Below are 21,015 nucleotides of genomic sequence, written 5' to 3'. Positions count from 1 at the left end.
CAAGCTTCTACTTGATGAGACTTACCTTCCTCATCTATAGTAGGGAGCAAGAAAATCTGCCTTGCTGGGTTATTTTAAGAATACTAACTTAGGAAAATCCTCATTTAAGTTAAAGTAGGTCAAATAACATATTTGGCATTTGGCAAATCGTAAGCATTTATTGAGTTTTTTTCCCTTAAACAATTAGCGATTGTGGAAATGGCACAGATGTATGCAAGAACTAAAGCTAATCTAAAAGGAGAGGGAACTAGGGACGGGTAACACTCAGGATTGCATAACAATGTGCCAAGAAATAAAAAAAAATTTTTTTGGAAAAAAGTCTAAATAGATATATGTCCAATTTGGAAATGGAAAGTTGTGTAGATTAATTGTGTAGATTAGTTGTGTAGATTAATTATTAACCCCATATTCTTTTCTAACCCTAAGAAGATGAATAATATCAAAAGCCAAGGAAGTCTTCCAGAAGAAAAAAACTGTACTAACATAAGAAAAACTGAAATTTCCTTTCCTAATACTAATCACTAGGAAAATTTATTTCTTCAGACTTGATGTTTGGGGCATTAGTTTTTCTCTATCAACTAAGAGTTAAATTGTATCACTTAAAGTTCTATAAGTCAAAATAATAATAATAGGGAAAATAATAGGAAAGAGTGGCCTTGTGGCATCGTGGTTAGGACTGGAGAGGATCCGTGTAGTGACTTTTAAAGCCATACTGAAATACAGACTTTTGTCCCTGAATTTCATTTTGTTTGGGGGCCACACCTACTGTGCTCAGGTCTTACTCCTAGCCTGTCAGGGCTCAGGGACATATGTGGTGCTGGGGATCAAACCTGGGTCGGCCATATGTAAGGCAAGAGCTTTATGTGCTGTACTTTCTGGCCCTAGTTAAATTAAATTAAATTAAATTAAATTAAATGATTTGTTTGTTTGGGGACCACACCTGGTAGTGTTCAGAGCTTAATCTTGGCTCTGCGCTCAGGGATTACTCCTGGAGTGGCTGAGACCCATGTGTGGTGCATGGGATCGAACAGGGTTTGTTGTGTGAAAGCAAACACCTCTATCCCCATACTGTTGTCCCAGACCAGTCCCTGAATTTTAAATGATATAAACATGTCAGTTATTTAATATTGTAAACATTAGGAAGAAAGACTGTGGACCTTTTGGATCCAGTTTAACAGTAAAGAACTAGAAAAACCTTAGAATCCCTTGTTTGAGAAGCAGCAAATCTCACTCACTCACAGTTTCTCCTGCAAGGACCTCAATTTGGAACTTGTGATCATTTGAGTGTTTGCTTTACAAAGGAAGATCTGATTCTGAATTTGTATATTGCTTCCAGGAGACTTGATGGCTTATAGAATATACTCAATAAATATGTTTTGAATATGCTTTGAACGTTTTCAATGTCAAATGAAATGGTTTTTGACATTGTTCTAGTTATTTAAATTCATTTGGAATCATACCTAAGGATTTGTTCCCAGCTCCTACTTGTCTACTTGTCTCTCTAGATTTCCCATTTAGTCCTAATTGGAAAAGTTTTGTTGTATATAAATTCCATTTTTACTGTACAATAGGACTTTACAATATGGAAATTTTTCTCATTGTCTTATTACAACAGCATGGTCCCCAGTTAGTTACCTGACCTGTTGTCTGAAAGTGCAGAGTACACTGAACTTGAGCAGAGTTTAATGGTTACTATAGTATCCCCTCACTATTTCAACAGTATTGGGGGGGTTATAGATTCTGATAATTTGGAGTCAGCAACATCAGTCTCAAAGAAATAGAAACTTATTTCTCTCCTAGGCCATTTAAAGCCAAGCCTTAATAACTCTTACCTCTTTAAAACTTTTTAAATTTTTGTTTGCTTATTTGTTTGTGTGGGGGCCATGCTTGGCTATGTTCAGGGCTTCCTTCTGGCTATGAGCTCCAAGATTTCTCCTGGTGGACTCTGGGGACCATATGGGGTGCTGGGGATCTTAGTGGGTGTGTGCTGTATTATCACTCCGGCCCCAGAGCTATTAAATTTTTAATAGTCTAGAAAACTATATTAGGTGATATTTGTGAAGATACCTCAGCCAAATAGGTAAGTCAAAAATTCTATAAATTATAACCACTTTTTCAAGACAAATGGTCTATGGTGGAAGCTTGCTCCAAGGGTTGGGGGAGAGGATTGTTAGGACAGAGAAGGGACGATCTTTTACAATAATTGTTGGAAGGGACTGCTCTGGATTGGAGACTGAAAGTATGCGAACGAACGATCAAACATGATGGCCTCTCAGGATCTGTATTGCAAGTGATAATGCCCAAAAGGGGGAGAGAGAGGAGAGGAGAGGAGAGGAGAGGAGAGGAGAGGAGAGGAGAGGAGAGGAGAGGAGAGGAGAGGAGAGGAGAGGAGAGGAGAGGGGGAGAGGAGACTGCCATAGAGGCAGGATGGCAGGGGGTGGCCGAAGGAATATGGGAGATATGGGAAATGTACACTGTGGAGGGATGGGTGTTGGAATATTGTGTGACTGAAACTCAATCATGAAAGCTTTGTAACTATATCACAGTGACATGGTGATTCAATTAAAAAATAAATAACTAAATAAAAAATATAAAGAAGTAACCACTTTTTTGCCAATTGTCCTTCCCCACAAGAGGTTAAAATACATACATTCAATAAAATAACATGAGACTAACACCCAAGGACAGTAGAAACAAGGGCCAGGAAAATTATTCCACGGTTGGAAGTCTGCCTCATGAGCTAGGGGAGAAGGCAGCTGGGATAGAGAAGGAATAACTAAGTAATGATGGTTGGAGATGTGTGCTAAAAGTAGACAAAAGACCAAAAGTGATGATCTCTCAGTATCTGTATTACAAACCATAATGACCAAAAAGGAGAGAGAGAGTAAGAAGGAAATTGTCTTTAATAGAGGCAGGGTTTGGAGTAGGGTGGGAGTGGCAAGAGGGATACTGGATAAATGTACTCTAGTGGAGGGATGGTTGTTTGATCATTGTATGACTGAAACTAATCTTGAAAGCTTTGTAACTGTATCTCATGGTGATTCAATAAAATTTTTTAAATATGCAAAATAACAATAGGTAAAATAGTCAATGAAAGAAAAAACATGTTATTTATGTCTATAATATTAAAAGTGAATTTAGAGTGACATATAACTGTGCTAAGTGGATTTTTCTTTGAAATTGTTTAAGTCTATAATAATAATAAAAAAACTATATTCCCCTGGGAAAAAAATACATACATTCAGAGTGCTCATTGGTTAAATTACTAGTGTTGAAAATTAAAATGATTTTAGTTCCATGAGTAAGAGAATTTTCTTTTCAAAATATTTATATTTATATCCTTTGTTATTATTTATAATAATCAAGTTATTTCTTGGTTACTGTCTTGCAAAGACTTTTTCACTTCCTGATAAAGAAGAACAAAGAACTCAGATCAATGGCGTATGCCTGCTCTTTGTAGCTATGGGCTTTGTTTCCCTCTGCACACAGTTTCTACAGGTAAGGAATTTTATTTTCAGTAAACGATTTTGTAACTCCTAACCTTTTCATGCAAAAAAAATGGTTAAAATCTGTTCGATATTTTAGGGGTATGCTTTTGCTAAATCTGGAGAGCTCCTCACAAAAAGGCTACGTAAATTTGGTTTCAGAGCAATTTTAGGGCAAGACGTTGGCTGGTTTGATGACTTCAGAAATAGCCCTGGAGCACTAACAACAAGGCTTGCTACAGATGCTTCCCAAGTCCAAGGGGTAAGTAATGGAAAAATAATAAGTTTATTTATTCCCTTCTTTCCTTTGAGCTTTCTGATCTTCACTGACCAACTTCCATTCATGGGCTTGGTATACCGCTGACTCACAGAACTCAGGAAAATAGTTTACTCTTATCCACTGGTTTGCTAGGAGGGAAGAAAGGCTCTGATCAATGATATAGATGATTTCAATGGAAAAGATGAGAAAGAAGAGGATATAAAAAAGAATATGTACCCCAGGGTCATTCACTTTGACTAAAATTCAAAGAAAAGCATCTATCATCTTTTAAAAATTATTTATCACTTAAAAAATATTTCCAAGAGTGGGGGCCAGAGATAGCACAGCAGGTAGGGTGCTTTCTTTGCACATGACTGATCCAGATTTGATCCTTAGCATCCTATATTATTCTCTTATCCCACCATGTATGATCCCTGAGTGCAGACTCAGGAGTAAGCCCTGCGCAAAAGTGGAAGTAGCCACCATTTTTTAAAAAAGAGTAAATGCTTCTAAGAGTTTTCAAATTTACATAAATAAGATTGCTTATTTATTTATGTATTAGATTGTTTAGATCTATTTATATAATTTCTAATTTATTTATAGTTGACTGCTGAGATTTATTTATTTAAAACTTATTTTAAATAAATTTAATATTATTTACAATATATTTTAACATTGGTATAAAATAGAAATTTGACTTTGCTTTTCTCAAGTTTTCTTCAAGAAAATATTTCCAAAATATTCACTCAATAAGTATTTCATCTCCTGGGGCTGGAGCTACAGTACAGTGGGTAGGGCACTTGGCTTATACACAGTCAACTCTTTCAAACCTTGGCACCCCATGTGGTCCCCTCAGCCCTCCAGGAGTGATCCCTGATTGTAGCTCCAGAAGTAAGCACTGAACATTCCTGAGTGTGACCCCAAAACTTAAAAAAAAAACAACCAAAAACAATTTGCTCCCAACACGAATATCATTTTTCCATGTATATGTGAAACAGTTTGGAACTCCCTTTTCTTTTCCTTTATACATGCTAGAACATGGAGACATTCTATTTAGTAAGACGAGCTAGACAGAGAAGAATAAATATTGTATCATTCTGCTTATATGAGGTAGTGCAAATAGACAAATTCATGGGGATAAAAATAGAAAATTAGAGGCTTAGATGAGGAGTCTTGTATGGAGTATGGAGTCTTGCTGAAAATTTAAAAAATCATTTTGGGCATAGATGTAGTGATATGTCTACAACACTGTGAATGTATTTAATGCCAATGAACTGTATACTTACCAGTAATTAAAGTGATAAATCATTGTTATGTTTATTTTATCATGATAATGTGAAGAAAACACATCTTTTGGCATAAATGAACCTTTTTAAATAATCATATTTGGTAAAGGAGACTATGTGTCTGAGATTAATTTGATTCTATTTGGTTTGCAGGCTGCTGGCTCTCAAATCGGGATAATGGTCAATTCCTTGACTAACATCATTGTGGCCATGGTCATTGCCTTCTCCTTCAGCTGGAAGCTTAGTCTAGTCATAATGTGCTTCTTCCCCTTCTTGGCTTTATCAGGAATTGCACAAACCAAAATGTTGACAGGATTTGCTTCTCAAGACAAGCAGGCTCTGGAGGTTGCAGGACAGGTAATCGTACAGACCCGATTTTTAGAATGCTTGTGATGGCGCAGTCAATAAGCAGTTTAAAGAGTCTAAAGAAATCTGTTAGTGTGAGACGGATACCCAAGGACAGTGGAAACAAGGGCCAGGAGGAATAGTTGGTCCATGATTGGAAGCTTGCAACAAGTGGTGGTGGTGGGTTGGGAGTGCAGCTAGGATAGAGAAGGGACCACTGTGCCAAAATTGATTGGAAATGATCACTCTGGACCAGAACTGATTGCTGGTAGACAATGGGACAAACATGATAACCTTTCAGCATTGGTGTTGCAAACCATAAGGCCCAAAAGGAGAGAAGAACAGAGAGAGAGAGAGAGAGAAAGAGAGAGAGAAAAACAGAGACCAGAGACAGAGAGACAGAGACAGAGGGAGAGACAGAGACAGAGAGGAGGGGGGAGAGAGAGAAAGTACGAGAGAGCAGAAAAGTGCCTGCCATAGTATTGGGAAGGAGGACAGGAGGGAAACTGGGAATGTTGGTGGTGGGAAGCTACACTGGTGAAGAGACAGGTAATGCGAACATTGTGTGACTGAAACCCAGTCATGAAAAACTTTTTAACTGTGTATCTCCTGGTGATTTAATGGAAGGAAGAAAGGAAGGAAGGGAGGGAGGGAGGGAGGGAGGGAGGGAGGGAGGGAAATAAAGAAAAAGAAGGAAAGAAAGAAAGAAAGAAAGAAAGAAAGAAAGAAAGAAAGAAAGAAAGAAAGAAAGAAAGAAAGAAAGAAAGAAAAAGTTGTTACCTTGCAAATGCTTGCTGTTAAAAATCTCCCACTGGCTCTTTCCTGTGTATCTCTGCCCAAAGGCTGTTAATAAAGCTCTGTTAGTAGAGTTGCAACAGACTGTGGGAGAACAAGCAAAAACAGGGTGGCCTGTTGTGTCTTTTCCTTTCTCCTAGCTATTTTCCACATTTTAACTTGGTGTATTTTCATTCACAAGAGAAGACAGTTCCAGTTTCTGTCCTATTTCTTCAGCTCAATGGCTTGTCCAGGTCAGACTGCCAACACAGAAAAGAACTAGCATCTTCTAAAGGCAAAAACTTTAGCTTTTATACTTCAGTAGTTTCTATATTGAACAGTTTATTCACTGAGTACCCATAAGATACAGTTTAGTCTCAAATACCCCAGGTTTAGACACCCACATTTCCCCAAGTGTGTCCTAATTATTATCTGATAGTCAGAGTTAGTAAATGAAGAAGGGAATGGTAGATTAGGCACCTATCTGGGATAAGAAGTCACTCACATGCTCATAGAGAAAAGACTCTTTAAAGCAATTTACTGTAATCTAGATTTTGTCTCTTTTAAGAGAGAGAAATAGCATACTGCCCAAGGGAGTAGATCTCAAGAGGATTTTATATGTAGAAATCTATTTATCTTTGTGCATTTTCCCGGGTAGGACCCTAATAAGAAGTTATTGTTCACTTTAGAGTCTGAATTGAAACAAATGCTAATTCATAGTACACTTAATTTATCTTAGGTAATGCTTTGTCAAGATAATTTTTTGTTAATACTGCCACTGCTGGAAATATTCAGGGATTATCAATGTTGCACCTGGCAGTGCTGGGACATGAGGTGTCAAGGATGGAATTCAGGGCTTCTCATATACAAACCATATACTCTGCTATTTGAGTTACAATCATGTTTCTGGGGGTTTCCTTCAGTTTGTTAACAAAAAAACTTATTATGTCATAGTAAAGTCTAGCACTTCATATGTGTGATCTTATGCTTTCTTGACAGATGCTTTTGGTGTAGGTACATTCTGGGCAGGAGTTTTTGAAAACTTTTGGAAACTTTTGAGCTTTCAGAGACTCTTCTGTATCTTACATGCAGCTTTCTGGGCAAGAACCTTCTGGCCTACAGGGGACAGATTTTTTCTCTGGAATCTTTGCAGCAGCTAACTAACATCTGACTGACATGACTGCTAACATCTACAGTTAGTACCTAGCCTCCCAGCATGATGTGATGTAGACCACCTGGTCAACCTTCATAGGCATCTAGATAGTTCTGTGGCACTATTAGGCAAGAAGCGCTATGTAAATTTGGTTAAAGAAAATTAAACTTAACATTTTAATACATATTATTAGTATTTCATTTCAAAAGACATCTAACCATGTCATCTTAGGCATTTCAAATAAATGAACAAAAAGCCACAGTTTTCAAAGATAGTCCTATGTAACTTTCTCCTCAACTTCTCACTTCTTTTCTTCAACAGCAGAGGCAACAAAATTGTGTCAGCACAAATCAGAGCTTGAATTTAACTGTTTCATGGTCCAGTGAAGGTGGTCTCCAGAAAGTTTTTGTATTCCTAGATGATGTTCCCATCTAATGTATATTGAATTCTGCCACTGGCACCAGAGCTAATCCATGCAGCAGTTGAAATTTCTGCTTTATTCCTAAAACTGTTTTTCATTTTTCAGATTACAAATGAAGCCCTCAGTAATATCCGCACAGTTGCTGGAGTTGGAAAGGAGAAGCATTTTATTGAAGCATTTGAAAGAGAATTGGAGAAGCCATTCAAGACAGCCATTCGGAAAGCAAATATTTATGGATTCTGCTTTGGTTTTTCCCAGAGCATAGTGTTTGTTGCAAATTCTGCTTCCTATAGATATGGGGGATACTTAATTCTCAGTGAGGGGCTCCATTTCAGCTACGTGTTCAGGTGAGGACTACTCAATCAAGGTCATAAAACTTCAGCACTCTAGGGGAGGGTGTTATAGCCTGAACCCATCAATTAACTTTTTTAAAATGTAGGAGTACTTCTATTTATTCAGACATTGATTAAGCTGATTGACTTGGGCATTGCTTTTTTAAATTTTTTATTGAATGCCCATGAGATAGACCATTACACAATAGTTCATAATTAAGTTTCAATCATACAATGATCCAGCACCCATCCCTCTACCATTGTACATTTCCCACCACCAATGTACTCTGTTTCCCTACCATCATCTATCCAACAACTAGCACTCCCCCAGACCCCACCACCAGCCTCCCTCTATGGAAGGCAGTTTCCTTCTTGTTTTCTCTGTCTTTCACCTTTTGTGCATTATGGTTTGCAATACAGATGCAAAGAGGTCATGGTATTTGTTCAGGTCATTCAGTATTTTTATCGGACAGTAAAGCTGGAGTAGTTTTTCAAGTGGGTGGAAGCTTTGGGGTGTGGATGTGACTCCCGAGTCTTCTGGACCAACCTGGAGAAAGTCTGGAGATTTCAGTCATAAAACCCATATACCTGAATTCTCAGCAGATTATATCTTAGTGAGGTCTGTCCTGAAATGGTGGAGTCAGACCGGGAGTATGGTGGCAATTTTGGATTGTGGAAACCAGTGGTTGCCAGGGGCTCTGCTTGGGTGGGCACCAGGCCAACCTGCCTGACCCTCCGATTTACCACAGTCTGTTCAGCCATGAACAAGTCTGAGATTAACTGTGGCTTTTGATCTTTTTTTGAGATTTGTTTATGGGTCTTTGAGATAAGGCCCATAAATGAGCTTGTATAGCTGAGCCAGATGTGGTCTTTGGTCATGGCTCCCACATACCTAAGTTTTGGCTGATTAATTTCTTGGTAAACTTGGGCTCAAGTTGTTGCGGGTCAGCCAAAGGCACAGCAACAATTTGAGGCTATCCGGAATCCTAAAGGCACCATGCAGTCACCCCACAGGTACAGGTTGACCTGCTGGTGGCACCATACACCCGTCAATTAACTTTTGCAGTTAAAAAAACTACACAAAGTGTGGTAGTTTAAACTGCAGGGGGGTTATTATTGCTCAGAATCCTGTGGGTTTTGCATGTGGTTCTTCTGCAGTGAATCCACTCAATCAGCCTTTGAAGTGGGTCCTTGTCTCCATGCAGCTGTTAGAATAGCAGAACAACTGAACTTTTTTTTTTAAAACATAATACTTTCAGAGTTTCAATGCATTGAAAAGGATATGTCTTAATATCCAAAGTACTTTTAAAATATCTTTATATGTTAATTTTTAATATTTATTTGGTCAAAGAAAGTCATACAACCAAGCCCATATTTGTCTAAAACTGTGTTTTTCAGAGTCCTTGCTTTCTTGGGATTTTGATAACCTCAAGGAAGTCTGGCTTGGGGTCTTAAGGTCACTTAGTTTTTTTTTTCAGATAAACAAAACATTCCTTTTTGTTTGTTTGTTTTCTGGTATCTTCTTGTGTGTGTGGCAGGGAGGAATACTCCAAATTTCTGTCCGGGTAGCCCCAGGGTAACACTTGGCAGTACTCACCAATCAGACCTGATAGTTCAAAACTATAGTATCAAGGAGGTGGGGTTGCTAAGTCCCATGGTTCCAGGACTTCCAGGGCTATAGTGCTTAGGGGTCACCAGGTCCAACCTAATAATGCTCTGAGGACCATACAGTGCCAAGGATCAGAGAAGTGTCCTTGATCCCTGAACAAACTTCCTACCTACTGTCCTCATTCCTTATGCAATTCTTCACATTACCACTCCTCTAATACTTGACGCTCTAAACACTTAGGAAATTACAAGCATATTTATAGCTCTGTGCCAGGAAAGGGGCAAAAACCAAACGAATTGCCCATTATGAATGACATATCACCAAGAATGTTATATTGGAGAGGGGTATATTCAGAATAATAATTGATTAACCATTTTTATAATCGATTACACTGGCCAATCCTGAGCACATCTAAGTGCCTTGAATAAGATATAGAATTCATTTGTTGGATTCAGACTTGTTGAAGAATGTTTTTTGCCTACATGTAAAATTTGGGAGACTACAGACAGCTCCAGTTTCTGGTTCCTTTTTAAAAGGCAAAGATCGCATTCTACTATTCTCCTTTTATTCAAAGTGCTTGTCAATCATTTAAGCTTTAAATTGGGCTCCTGGGGATGTTTTGGCTTGTAAGTCTGGACTAAAATAAGTTCTACTTATAAAGTGAGCAATGAAACACATAGACACCCCCTCCCATCGTCATCAAAACAGTCTTCCACGATTGCTGGACAGGTCACAATCCACCACCTATATAGTACCAAGGTTCTCTCATACACTGTCTCATTATGTATTTATTTACTCTTTTGTTCATTAATTACACACATATCAAATAGAGGTTGGACAAGTAGAAGTATGTAAACAATATTATTTCATGTACTCTGAAGCATGGGCTGGAGCAATAGCACAGTGGGTAGGGCATTTGCCTTGCACCCAGCCATCCCAGGTTTGATTCCTCCGCCCCTCTCAAAGAGCCCAGCAAGCTACTGAGAGTATCACACCCACATGACAAAGCCTGGCAAGCTCCCGTGACGTATTCAATATGCCAAAAACAGTAACAATAAGTCTCATAATGGAGACATTACTGTTGCCTGCTCTAGCAAATCGATAAACAATGGGAGGACAGTTCTACAGTGCAGTGCTACTCTGAAGCATAAATAACATGCATTGGTACAGAATTGATGTTTATGTCATCAATTATTATCTTTCATGCTTTCAGATTCTAAGAAAAAAATTTACACTGGAAAAAATCAACCCATAAAAAGCAAAATAAAATTTTAATTTAAAAATTAACCAATTTAATCATCATTCAGGGCCCCTTCCTTTTAGAAGGCAGGGGAGGAGTGGGTCAAACCCAAAAAAACAGTGCTTTGGGCTTACTCATGACTCTGTTTCTGGGAATCATAGACAGTACTGGGTATCAAACCAGGGTTAGCTTGCAAGGCAAGAACCTAAATTCCCAGACTGTCTCACCCGCTTCCTATAGCAATTTTTTTTTTAAAGAGAGGGGCTATTGTAGTTGAAGCAGGATTTGGAGATCAGTCTCCCTCAGCCTCGCCTGCTTTCCACTAATCACCCCTTTTTCATAAAGAACAATTAGAAAACTGCTAATCTCTCTAACTCTCACTTTTCCTGCCAATTCTAAACTGACCTATTCAAGGTTCCTCAGTTCTTTCCTAGCTAGACTCTCAACTCCTGCCTCTTAGGCCATCACACCACTATTACCAGATGTTTTTCTTTCTAATTGCAGGGTGATCTCATCAGTTGTACTAAGTGCCACAGCTATTGGAAGAGCCTCCTCTTACACCCCGAGTTATGCCAAAGCCAAAATTGCGGCTGCACGTTTTTTTCAATTGCTAGACAGACGCCCCCCAGTAAATGTGTATAGCAGTGCAGGTGAAAAATGGGTAAGTACTGTCGTGGGGGTAAAAAGGCAGTAGGTGAGGTGTGTGTTGTGTATGTGTGTGTGTGTGTGTGTGACTGAATATACAATACTTTGTAGATTCTAAATTTCTATGAATTTATAGACCTTACAAATACTAATACTAATGTAAAAAGACATAAATAATTAACATTAAAATTACTTATAAAAATAATAGTTGATTTAGAAATAATATCAAGTGAATGTTAAATTCTGTGTAATACCAAGCACACTTGGTACGGAATGAATAAAGCTAGAGATCTCTTTGAGATTCAGTTATCATTCCATCTATTGAAAAAACAGTTGCTCCTGTTCAACAAAATTTATTTAATCTATGTTTATCTAAGTTCAAGTTTTAGCTCATGTGTACAGAAAGATCAAATTAATCTTAAGATACAATTTTTTCAAATTGGCAATTCCCATACGTGTTTTTTTGTCTTTGTCTATTAAAAAATTTTAGTATGCTTATATAGACCAAACATGATTGTCACCCATTGCCTCTTTTGCAAACCACAACACCCAATAAGAGAGAGAGAACAAAAGGGAATGCCCTGCCACAGAGGCAGGGTGGGATGGGGGGATGGAGGATGGGAGGGATACTGGGATCTATGGTGGTGGGAAATGGGCACTGGTGGAGGGATGGGTATTTCATCATTGTATAATTGAAACCCAAGCACAAAAATTTGTAAGTCTACAACTGTACCTCATGATGTCTCACTAATAAAAATAAAAAAATTAGTATGCTCAAGAGAGCACAAAAACCTAAATCCTCATAAAGCTAAACTAAAGTCAGGAATATTTTTAAATTTATTGAATTACTTGTTTATGCTTGGCTCAATAAGCATAAAGTCTCTGCATATTGTCTGTTGAATGTCTATTTATTTATAGAATTCATAATTCACAAAGTACAACTGAATTCCTCTTTAAAACTCGGGACTCACAGAAGTTTCTTAAAGTAATTTCAGTGCAGTATGATAACTTCAAATGATAGAACTCTTTCTGGAGAGAGCTATAAAGAGTTGGAGGTGACTGGCTTTTAGAATATAATCTTAATAATCTTAATTTTTAGATATTCTCTTCCATTCAATTTGATAAAGAATAGATGACAAATTCCCACGGGTTAGAATGGAAATAAGAGATTTAATGACTTTCAATTCACTTGCTAGAATGCAGAACAGAATAACAACTAATTAATTTGTTGTCCCTGTACTTGGCACTTTGGCAGCGTAACTTTGAAGATATCTTAAGCATGGATTCAAAATTTTAGATACAGATGTACATTCATTAGTGTAGATCCCAGTAGGAGTACAAATACATAATTCCATTCTTTCTCTCCACAGGACAACTTTCAAGGGAAGATTGACTTTATTGACTGTAAATTTACGTATCCTACTCGACCTGATATACGAGTTCTGAATGGTCTCTCAGTGTCAGTTAGTCCAGGGCAAACACTGGCATTTGTTGGAAGCAGTGGATGTGGCAAAAGTACCAGCATTCAATTATTGGAACGTTTCTATGATCCTGATCAAGGGAAGGTGGTAAGCAGTACAAATGCTTTATTTATGTATTTAATTAATTAATTGAATCACCATGGGGATACACAGCTACAAAGCTGCTCACAAGAGGGTTTCAGTCATACAATGTTCCAACACCCTCCACCAGTGACAGCACAAATGCTTTGAAGAAGATTGATTTCTGCAGACTATCTCCAACCCCTAAAAATAATCTTCATGACTGTACCCTGTCAGGGCCAGAGTCATCGTACAGAGGTTCAAGTGTTTGCATTACATCTTGCTGACCCCAATTCATATCCCTGATACTAGTTATGGATTCCTGCACACCATTAGGAGTCACCCCTGAGCACAGTGCCAGAAACACATCCTGAACACCGCTGAAGGTGGTGACAGAGTACCCAACATCCTCCACCCCACAAAAGAAATGATCATACCTTACCAGATTCACTTCAAAGTGCTTGCCTTGGATGCTTACCCCAGTGGATGATTTTCAGTTCCAGTCATTTGCCAGCTGACCTGACTCTACCTCCGATTTCTAACATTAAATTCTTCCTGGGACCAGATGGCCTGCTGACCAGTTAGGTAAAAAAAAATTGACACACTGCAAAGTGAGAGATGAATATATTTAACAGAAGCATTTACTCGACTGCAAATGGATCAGAAAACACTAATCAGGAAACTAATGGCTGAGAATGAAAAGTGGGGTGATAGGAAACAAACATAATGACAAATGAGCAAGATGGGGGCTGGTATGGAAAATCTGACACCATCTTAGTTCAGTTCAAATAATATAAGTTTAAGTCTAAATAATGTAAGAAACTCAATTTGTTATATGCTGTGAGCTGTGGCAAGAGTATTGGAAAAAGAGGTGAGTTGCTTGAACTTATTTTCCACAGCATTTCTTTCTCCTTTTTTTCTTTTCTTTTTATTCCTTTTAAAAAGGTATAGACAGAGGTTTGCACAATACATTAAGAACAATTTTTAATAGAGAACAGCCCTGGGTTCCACCAGTCTGGAACCTCTAATGCTCCAAGGGAGCTAGACTTAAATATATGAGGTTTTCAGATCTTACAATGATTGCATCTATAAATTTATATATATATATTATATATATACAACACACAGTTATTTCATGATTTAGCAATGTTAGCCCTTTTTTGCTATATGTTTGTGGTTTTCTGGGATTATACCTGGCTTTGAACTCAGGGATCACTCCTGGCAGAATTTGGGGGACTGTATGGGGTTCTGGGGATCAAACCCTATCCTATCATGCAAGGAAAATGTCCGACCCACTGTACTATTACTCCTGTCTCCAATTTTACACTCGTGATTTATTATCAATGCATGGGCAATTTAGTTTTTCCTAATGCACGCCCTCCTTTTATCGATTTCATACCAATATAGATACATTGCTAAAGGAGTTTCTCTCTGTATCACTGTCACTGTCTTCCAGTTGTTCATCAATTTGCTTGAGTAAGCCCAGTAACATTGTGAGACTTGTTACTGTGTTTGGCATATCCAATACATCATGGGTAGATTGCCAGGCTTTGCCGTGTGGGCGAGATACTGTTGGTAGCTTGCTGGGCTCTCTGAGAGGAGCGGAGGAAACAAACTCGTGTTGGCCCTGTCAGCCAGAAGCAAGTCAAACACCCTACCCACTGTGCTATTGCTCCAGACCTCTCTCTATATAAATTTAACTAATAGATTTGTTTCTGTTCCCCCCACTATAGAAAACGTCACTTGAATTCTCATTCTTCAAAGAGAGTTTTAGCAATTGTAACTTAATTTTCAGTATTTCCTTTCACTGCTCAAGTTCTAAGAACTATAATATTATCAAGAATGAATACTAGTTACTCCCTACATATAACACTTACTATCTTTCAACTTTCATTCTAGACCAATTTTTTTTCTAGACCAATTTTAAACGTTGGAAATTAGTTCTTATTGCTATCATCCCATAGTTATAAGGAATTCATTCCTTTGGCTTTGCATTTCTTTTGTTCATTGCTCTTCTGAAACATTCTCTCTTTTCTTGTGCTTCCTGCCTTTTGTCCTTTCAATTTCTTTATCCTGCAAGCTACTCTGAAACCTGATTTTATTTTCCCTTCAACTACTTCTTTTTTTTAATTATTGACTCACCATGAGATAGAGTTACAGGCTTTCATGATTGAGTTTCAGTCACAACCATCAAATATTCCTCCAACAGTGCGCATTTTCTACCACCAATGCCCCCAGTATCCCTCCTACCACCCCACCTCATCCCACCCCTTCCTCCGTGGCAGGCACCTTCATTCTCTCTCTCTCTCTCTCTCTCTCTCTCTCTCTCTCTCTCTCTCTCTCTCTCCTTTTGGGAATCATAGTTTGCAATACAGGTACCGAGAGGACATTGTTTTTGGTCCTTAGCACACATCTCCCATCCCGAGCAATCCCTCAACCATCACTGACTTAGTGGTCCCTTCTCCATCCAACTGCCTTCTCCCTCAGCACATGATGCAGGCGTCCAAACTGTGGAGTGATCCTCCTTGACCTCAGGTGTTAGTCTCATGTTATTTTATATTTCACAAATAAATCATTTTATATCTCTCCCTCTGTTTCCGAATCATTTCACTTAGCATAATATTCTCCATGTCCATCCACCTATAAGCAAATTCCATAACTTATTCTTTTGTAATAGCTGCATAGTATTCCACTGTGTAGATGTATCACAATTTCTTTAAACAATCATCTGTTCTTGGGCACTGGGGTTGTTTCCAGATTCTGGCTATTGTGAATAGTGCTGCAATAAACATACAACTGCAGATGTCATTTTGACTGTATTTTTTTTGCATCCACAAGATATATTCCCAGAAGTGGTATTGCTGGGTCACATGGAAGCTCAATTTCTAATTTTTGGAGGAATGTCCATATTGTTTTCCAAAAAAGGTTGGAGTAGTCAGCATTTCCACCAACCACAGATGAGAATCCCTTTCTCTCCACATCTGTGTCAGCACTGGTTGATCTTGTTCTTTTTGAAGTGTGCAAATTTCTGTGGTATAAGATGATATCTCATTGTTGTTTTGATTTACATGTCCCTGATGATTAGCAATGTAGAGCATTTTTAATATGCCTGTTGGCCATTTGTATTTCTTTTTTGAGGAATTTTCTGTTCATTTCTTCTCCCCACTTTTTCATGTGTTGAAAGTTTTTTTTCTTGTAAAGTTCTACCAGTGTCTTGTATATCCAGGATATTAACACCCTATCTGATGGATATTGGGTAAATAATTTTTCCCATTTCTTGGGCTTTCTTTGTATTTTGGCCACTGTTTCTTTTGAGGTATAGAAGCTTACTAGTTTAATGTAGTCCCATTTGTTTGTCTTTGCTTCCACTTGCTTGGTCAGTGGTGTTTTATTCTTGAGGATGCCTTTGTCTTCAATATCATGGAGGGTTCTGCCTAGATTTTCCTCCATATACCTTATGGATTCAGGTCTGATATTTAGGTCTTTAATCCACTCCTCTCTGACTTTTGTACCTGGCATAAGATAGAGGTCTGCATTCATTTTTTTACATGTAGCTGTCCATTTTCCCAGCACCACTTGTTGAAAAGGCTTTCCTTGTTCCATTTCAGATTTCTTGATCTTTTATCAAAGATTAAATGACCATATATGTGAGAATCTATGTCAATATTCAGTTCTTTCCTTTTGATAGCACACCGGTAGGGCATTTGCCTTGTACGCAGCTGGCCTGGCCGAGTCAGGTTCAATTCCTCCGCTCCTCTGGGAGAGCCCAGCAAGCTACCGAGAGTATTTCACCTGCACAGCAAATCCTGGCAAGCTACCTGTGATATATTCAATATGCCAAACACAGTAACAAGTCTCACGTTGGAGATGTTACTGGGCCCGCTCGAGCAAATCGATGAACAACGGGAGTACCGTGACCATGACCTTTTGGTCTGCGGTTCTGTTTCTAGTCCAGTACCCTGCTGTTTTAATTACCACGAATTTGTAGTATAGTTTGACATTAGGGAAGGTGATGCCACCCATCTTCTTTTCCCCAAGGATTGCTTTAGCTATTTGTGGGAGTTTACTGTTCCATATGAATTTCAGAAGTGTTTTGTCTATTTCTTTTAACAATGTCCTGGGTACCTTTGTAAGGACTGCATTGAATATGCATGCATGCTGACTAATTATTACCCTATGAGTTTTTTGCGATTTTTTTTATTAGATGAATTATTTTGTAGTTCTCTTTCTTATTTTTCACTGTGATTTGATTAGATGATTGGAGTACCTATGCAAATTGTTTTCTAATAAACAGTTCAAAGGTATATATGCTGAATGTTTCATTCTGTTCCACACTTGACAGATGGTTTAATCCTAATATTTAAAAAAACTACTGTATGATTTACGTGAACAGTATGTTTCTTTATTGCAAAGAAAATAGCTAACAATATTAAGATAAAATTGAAAATTTAAAGAGGCAACTAAAGATTCCCTTGCATAAAGTGAAACAAGGAAGCAAGTGAGCAAATACTGATAGAACCTAGAAAATTTAGACAATGAGGAGTGGCTAGCTATCATTACTTCTGTTATTGATTTTAAGTGTATTTTATTTTATTTGATGAATGAATACCTTAGAAATCACATTGCTCTGGGAAGTTTTATCTCTATAAAGCTGAAGGTCTAGTTTCACAAAAACCACCTATCCTGTCTAGCACCATGATTAATATTGAGCTACATAACATGCTAGAAACTGAATCTTTCATGTGTGGCCTTCCCAACATTAACACACATATATTTTTTAATTTAACAGTAATCAACGCATATTTTAAGTATATTTCTCTGTTAGTTAATGTTTTAGGCACAAGTAGGCAGCCATATACTCTTGAATAAATCAATGTGATTTCTCGCATTTCATAGTAACAAAGTAGTTGTTACATAGTAACATAGTACATTTCATAGTAACAAATCATTTTGTTACATTCCTATAAAACAGTTCTAATATTTTTTAAAGCAAGAAAAAAGATCACTTTTTTAACAATTTTTTTTTAAATCCTCTTTGCTCTTAATGAAGTTACCCACTACAAACGTTTAACATTTTCAACAGGTTCATTTGGTACGATGTACTCAGTACATCTGAACTGAATTAAGACTGGTGAAAGATTCTAAAGAGCATTAAGTATGTCATCTATCTTCTAGTAACTTATAATACTAATGCATATTCAAGTACACATTAAATTGCACTATGGAAAAATGAATTAAGATGAATGAGAACTAATTGTTGAGAAATCCTTTTTTCCATAATAGGTTGCTTTTTATGTTGCTGAAAAAGGACCTAAAATATATTCATACTATTTGGCATAATTTTTTGAAATCACAGAATCAAATATTTTAGTAGAATATTAGAATACTATGCCTTTACTATTCTAGAACTCTTGTGAAACACCTCAAATGGCAGAATTTGTTGTCCCGTACTTAATTGCTTTACTAGACCATGAGCTTTTAAAAACATAAATATTGTTTTTCATATAGTAGACATAAAAGGCTGTCCAACATGTCTTTATGTCAGATGTTCTTGTGGCAGTACATGTTTTGTTGATTGATAAAGTAAACAAATGTATTCCTTTCTGCTTATCTTACTCAGAAGTTACAACAATAAAATCAAGAAAATGGGATTAGTTTTTACATTGTCCAATAACTTCACATAAAAAATTTGTTTTCAGATCTACAGAATATCCAAATGAAGAGTTCAGCATATTTGTGTAGAGTATGATGAAGAGAATATAAAGGGGTGCTTATTGAAATTAGTTACTTTCCTGAGTGATTTACTTGTATGTTTTACCCAGAACTAGCATTTTGGAAACAAACAAAACCACAATCAGATCATAATAACTTTGATGCAACTCCTTTACATTCATTATTTATTTCTAAGACCCTATAATTGTCTATTATGCAAAACATGTGTCTTACATTAATACAAACAGTAGGATTTGAACTTCTTGCTTGCTAGAAATGTAAATCTTCATGCCCTGTATTTTGACAGATGATTGATGGACATGATAGCAAAAGAGTTAATGTCCAGTTTCTTCGCTCAAATATTGGGATTGTCTCCCAGGAACCAGTGTTGTTTGCCTGTAGCATAATGGACAATATCAAGTATGGAGACAACACTAAAGAAATTTCTAGGGAAAGAGTCATAGAAGCTTCAAAACAGGCACAGCTGCATGACTTTGTCATGTCACTCCCAGAGGTAAGTACCAAGTTAGAGATTTCCCCATGTGATTCAGGGATGGGACAAATCAAATAACCAAAAAAGTATTATGATTATGACGCAAGAAAATTAAGGATGCAGTGACAAAGGAATTTAACTGTTTTTGGGAATGTTATCTGGTTCAGTTTCTGAAAAACAGTGTGAAGATTCCTCAGAAAACTAAGAATAAAGCTTCCATTTGACCCAGTCATTCCACTTCTTGGCATCTTCTTATCCCCAAAACACAAAAGCATCAAATTTTAAAGATATATGCATTCTATGTTTTTTGTAGAACAGTGGCTAGGATATGGAAATAATCAAAATGTCCAGTGGATAAAATGGCCAAACAAATGGATAAAGAAGTTGTCGTGCATATACATAATGGAATACTGTAAAATCTTAGCACGCCGAAGGTTGTGTGTTCGTGGGCTCTCTGGATGGCTCTATCTCACCGCCCACGTTCAGTGCTCTTGAACAGCTCTGTGTGCCTTGGATCAGGACAGCTGTTGGCCAAGAGCCGATGAAGGAAGAAACAAGGGCCAGGCTGGTCGATATCAATTGTAGTTTATTCCAATCCTCTCCACTCCTGTCTCTCCTCTGCCTCCTTCTCACCTGGGCCCCAGTCTGGAACCTTTCTCCTTTTGGCTCTGATTCTGGATCTCTGGAGCCCGAGCTTTCTCACTTTTAACTCTGCTCTCTAAGCTTACAGTCTTAGTTTATATAGCAATCACGTAAGGTGGTGACACAAAAGTGGGTTGAACATTAACAAATCAACAAAGAGAGATAAGACCACTTCTAGAGGAGATTAACTCAAGAATAAAATCTTATCTAAAGAGATTACTCCAGATTACTAGGCGACCACTCAAGGGTGGGATTCCAACGAGAGTGTGTTCTTTCCTCAGCTAGTAATCTACTTAAATAGTTGTAGTAAATCTACTTCTAATATTTCTAGCAATGTCATTCTGTGTGAGCACAGTAGGAGATATAAACATCTCACTATACATTCCTCAGTCCTTAGGCCAGGTTAGTCTTCCTAGCCCCAGCAGAGTCCTAGTTTTGTTTTTACTTTCAGATCATGACAGCATTTGCCCATGACCATACCCTCAACTTATAGTTGAGTATCGTGGTGCTTTGGCCTGGCCCATTTTGATGCCAGGGTAGCTCACAGCTTGTCCTGGGTCCATTCAGTCCCTTGTCGGGACCCTGCTTTTGGGTGCTAGAAAATAAGGGAAACTGAGTCAAGAAAGCAGATGCCCAGGAGTAAATATTATTTTGAGTTAATCAACTCCCAAGTTACAAAGCATAATATTAACTGTTTTTCTGTGTCCATACAGAAAGGACATTGCTTTAAGGTGAACTATTCAAAAGACATAAGAAGAGGAGAAAGGCAATATTAACTTATAATACAAGTTCAGTGCCCTGGGATAGGTGTGACCCGATAAACGTAAGCTACCTGAGGAAGGACAAAACAGTGTTATCCTACAGAATACTATGCAGCTATAAGAAAACTTGCATTCACTGAAATGTAGATTGAACTGAAAGTTGTCATGTTAAGCAAAACAATTCAGAGACAGAAGGACAAATAATAATTTCACTCATGCTTGATTCATAGAGATAAAAGAAGAGAATAGATAATAGTGAACGATGTCAGACCCTTGTCCTTGGATTATAAAATTTAGGTTACCAAGCAATGAAGGGA

At 37.7% G+C, this 21,015-nt stretch overlaps 1 protein-coding gene across 3 annotated transcripts in view; it reads left to right on the top strand.

The window, feature by feature from the left end:
• The window catches only part of ABCB11 (ATP binding cassette subfamily B member 11), a 99,170-nt gene that overhangs the window by 72,983 nt on the left and 5,172 nt on the right, over nt 1-21,015 (top strand). For all 3 annotated transcript variants that reach the window (XM_056110226.1, XM_056110227.1, XM_056110225.1), the window contains 7 exons: nt 3,394-3,498; nt 3,586-3,747; nt 5,184-5,387; nt 7,829-8,070; nt 11,409-11,565; nt 12,920-13,117; nt 19,110-19,316. In XM_056110226.1, the coding sequence (XP_055966201.1) occupies nt 3,394-3,498; nt 3,586-3,747; nt 5,184-5,387; nt 7,829-8,070; nt 11,409-11,565; nt 12,920-13,117; nt 19,110-19,316 (1,275 nt within the window). The remainder of the gene's footprint in view (nt 1-3,393; nt 3,499-3,585; nt 3,748-5,183; nt 5,388-7,828; nt 8,071-11,408; nt 11,566-12,919; nt 13,118-19,109; nt 19,317-21,015) is intronic.

This window comes from Sorex fumeus, unplaced genomic scaffold, assembly GCF_029834395.1.
Source record: "Sorex fumeus unplaced genomic scaffold, SorFum_2.1 ptg000009l, whole genome shotgun sequence".
Taxonomy (NCBI): domain Eukaryota; kingdom Metazoa; phylum Chordata; class Mammalia; order Eulipotyphla; family Soricidae; genus Sorex; species Sorex fumeus.
This window is presented reverse-complemented; position numbering and strand designations above follow the sequence as displayed.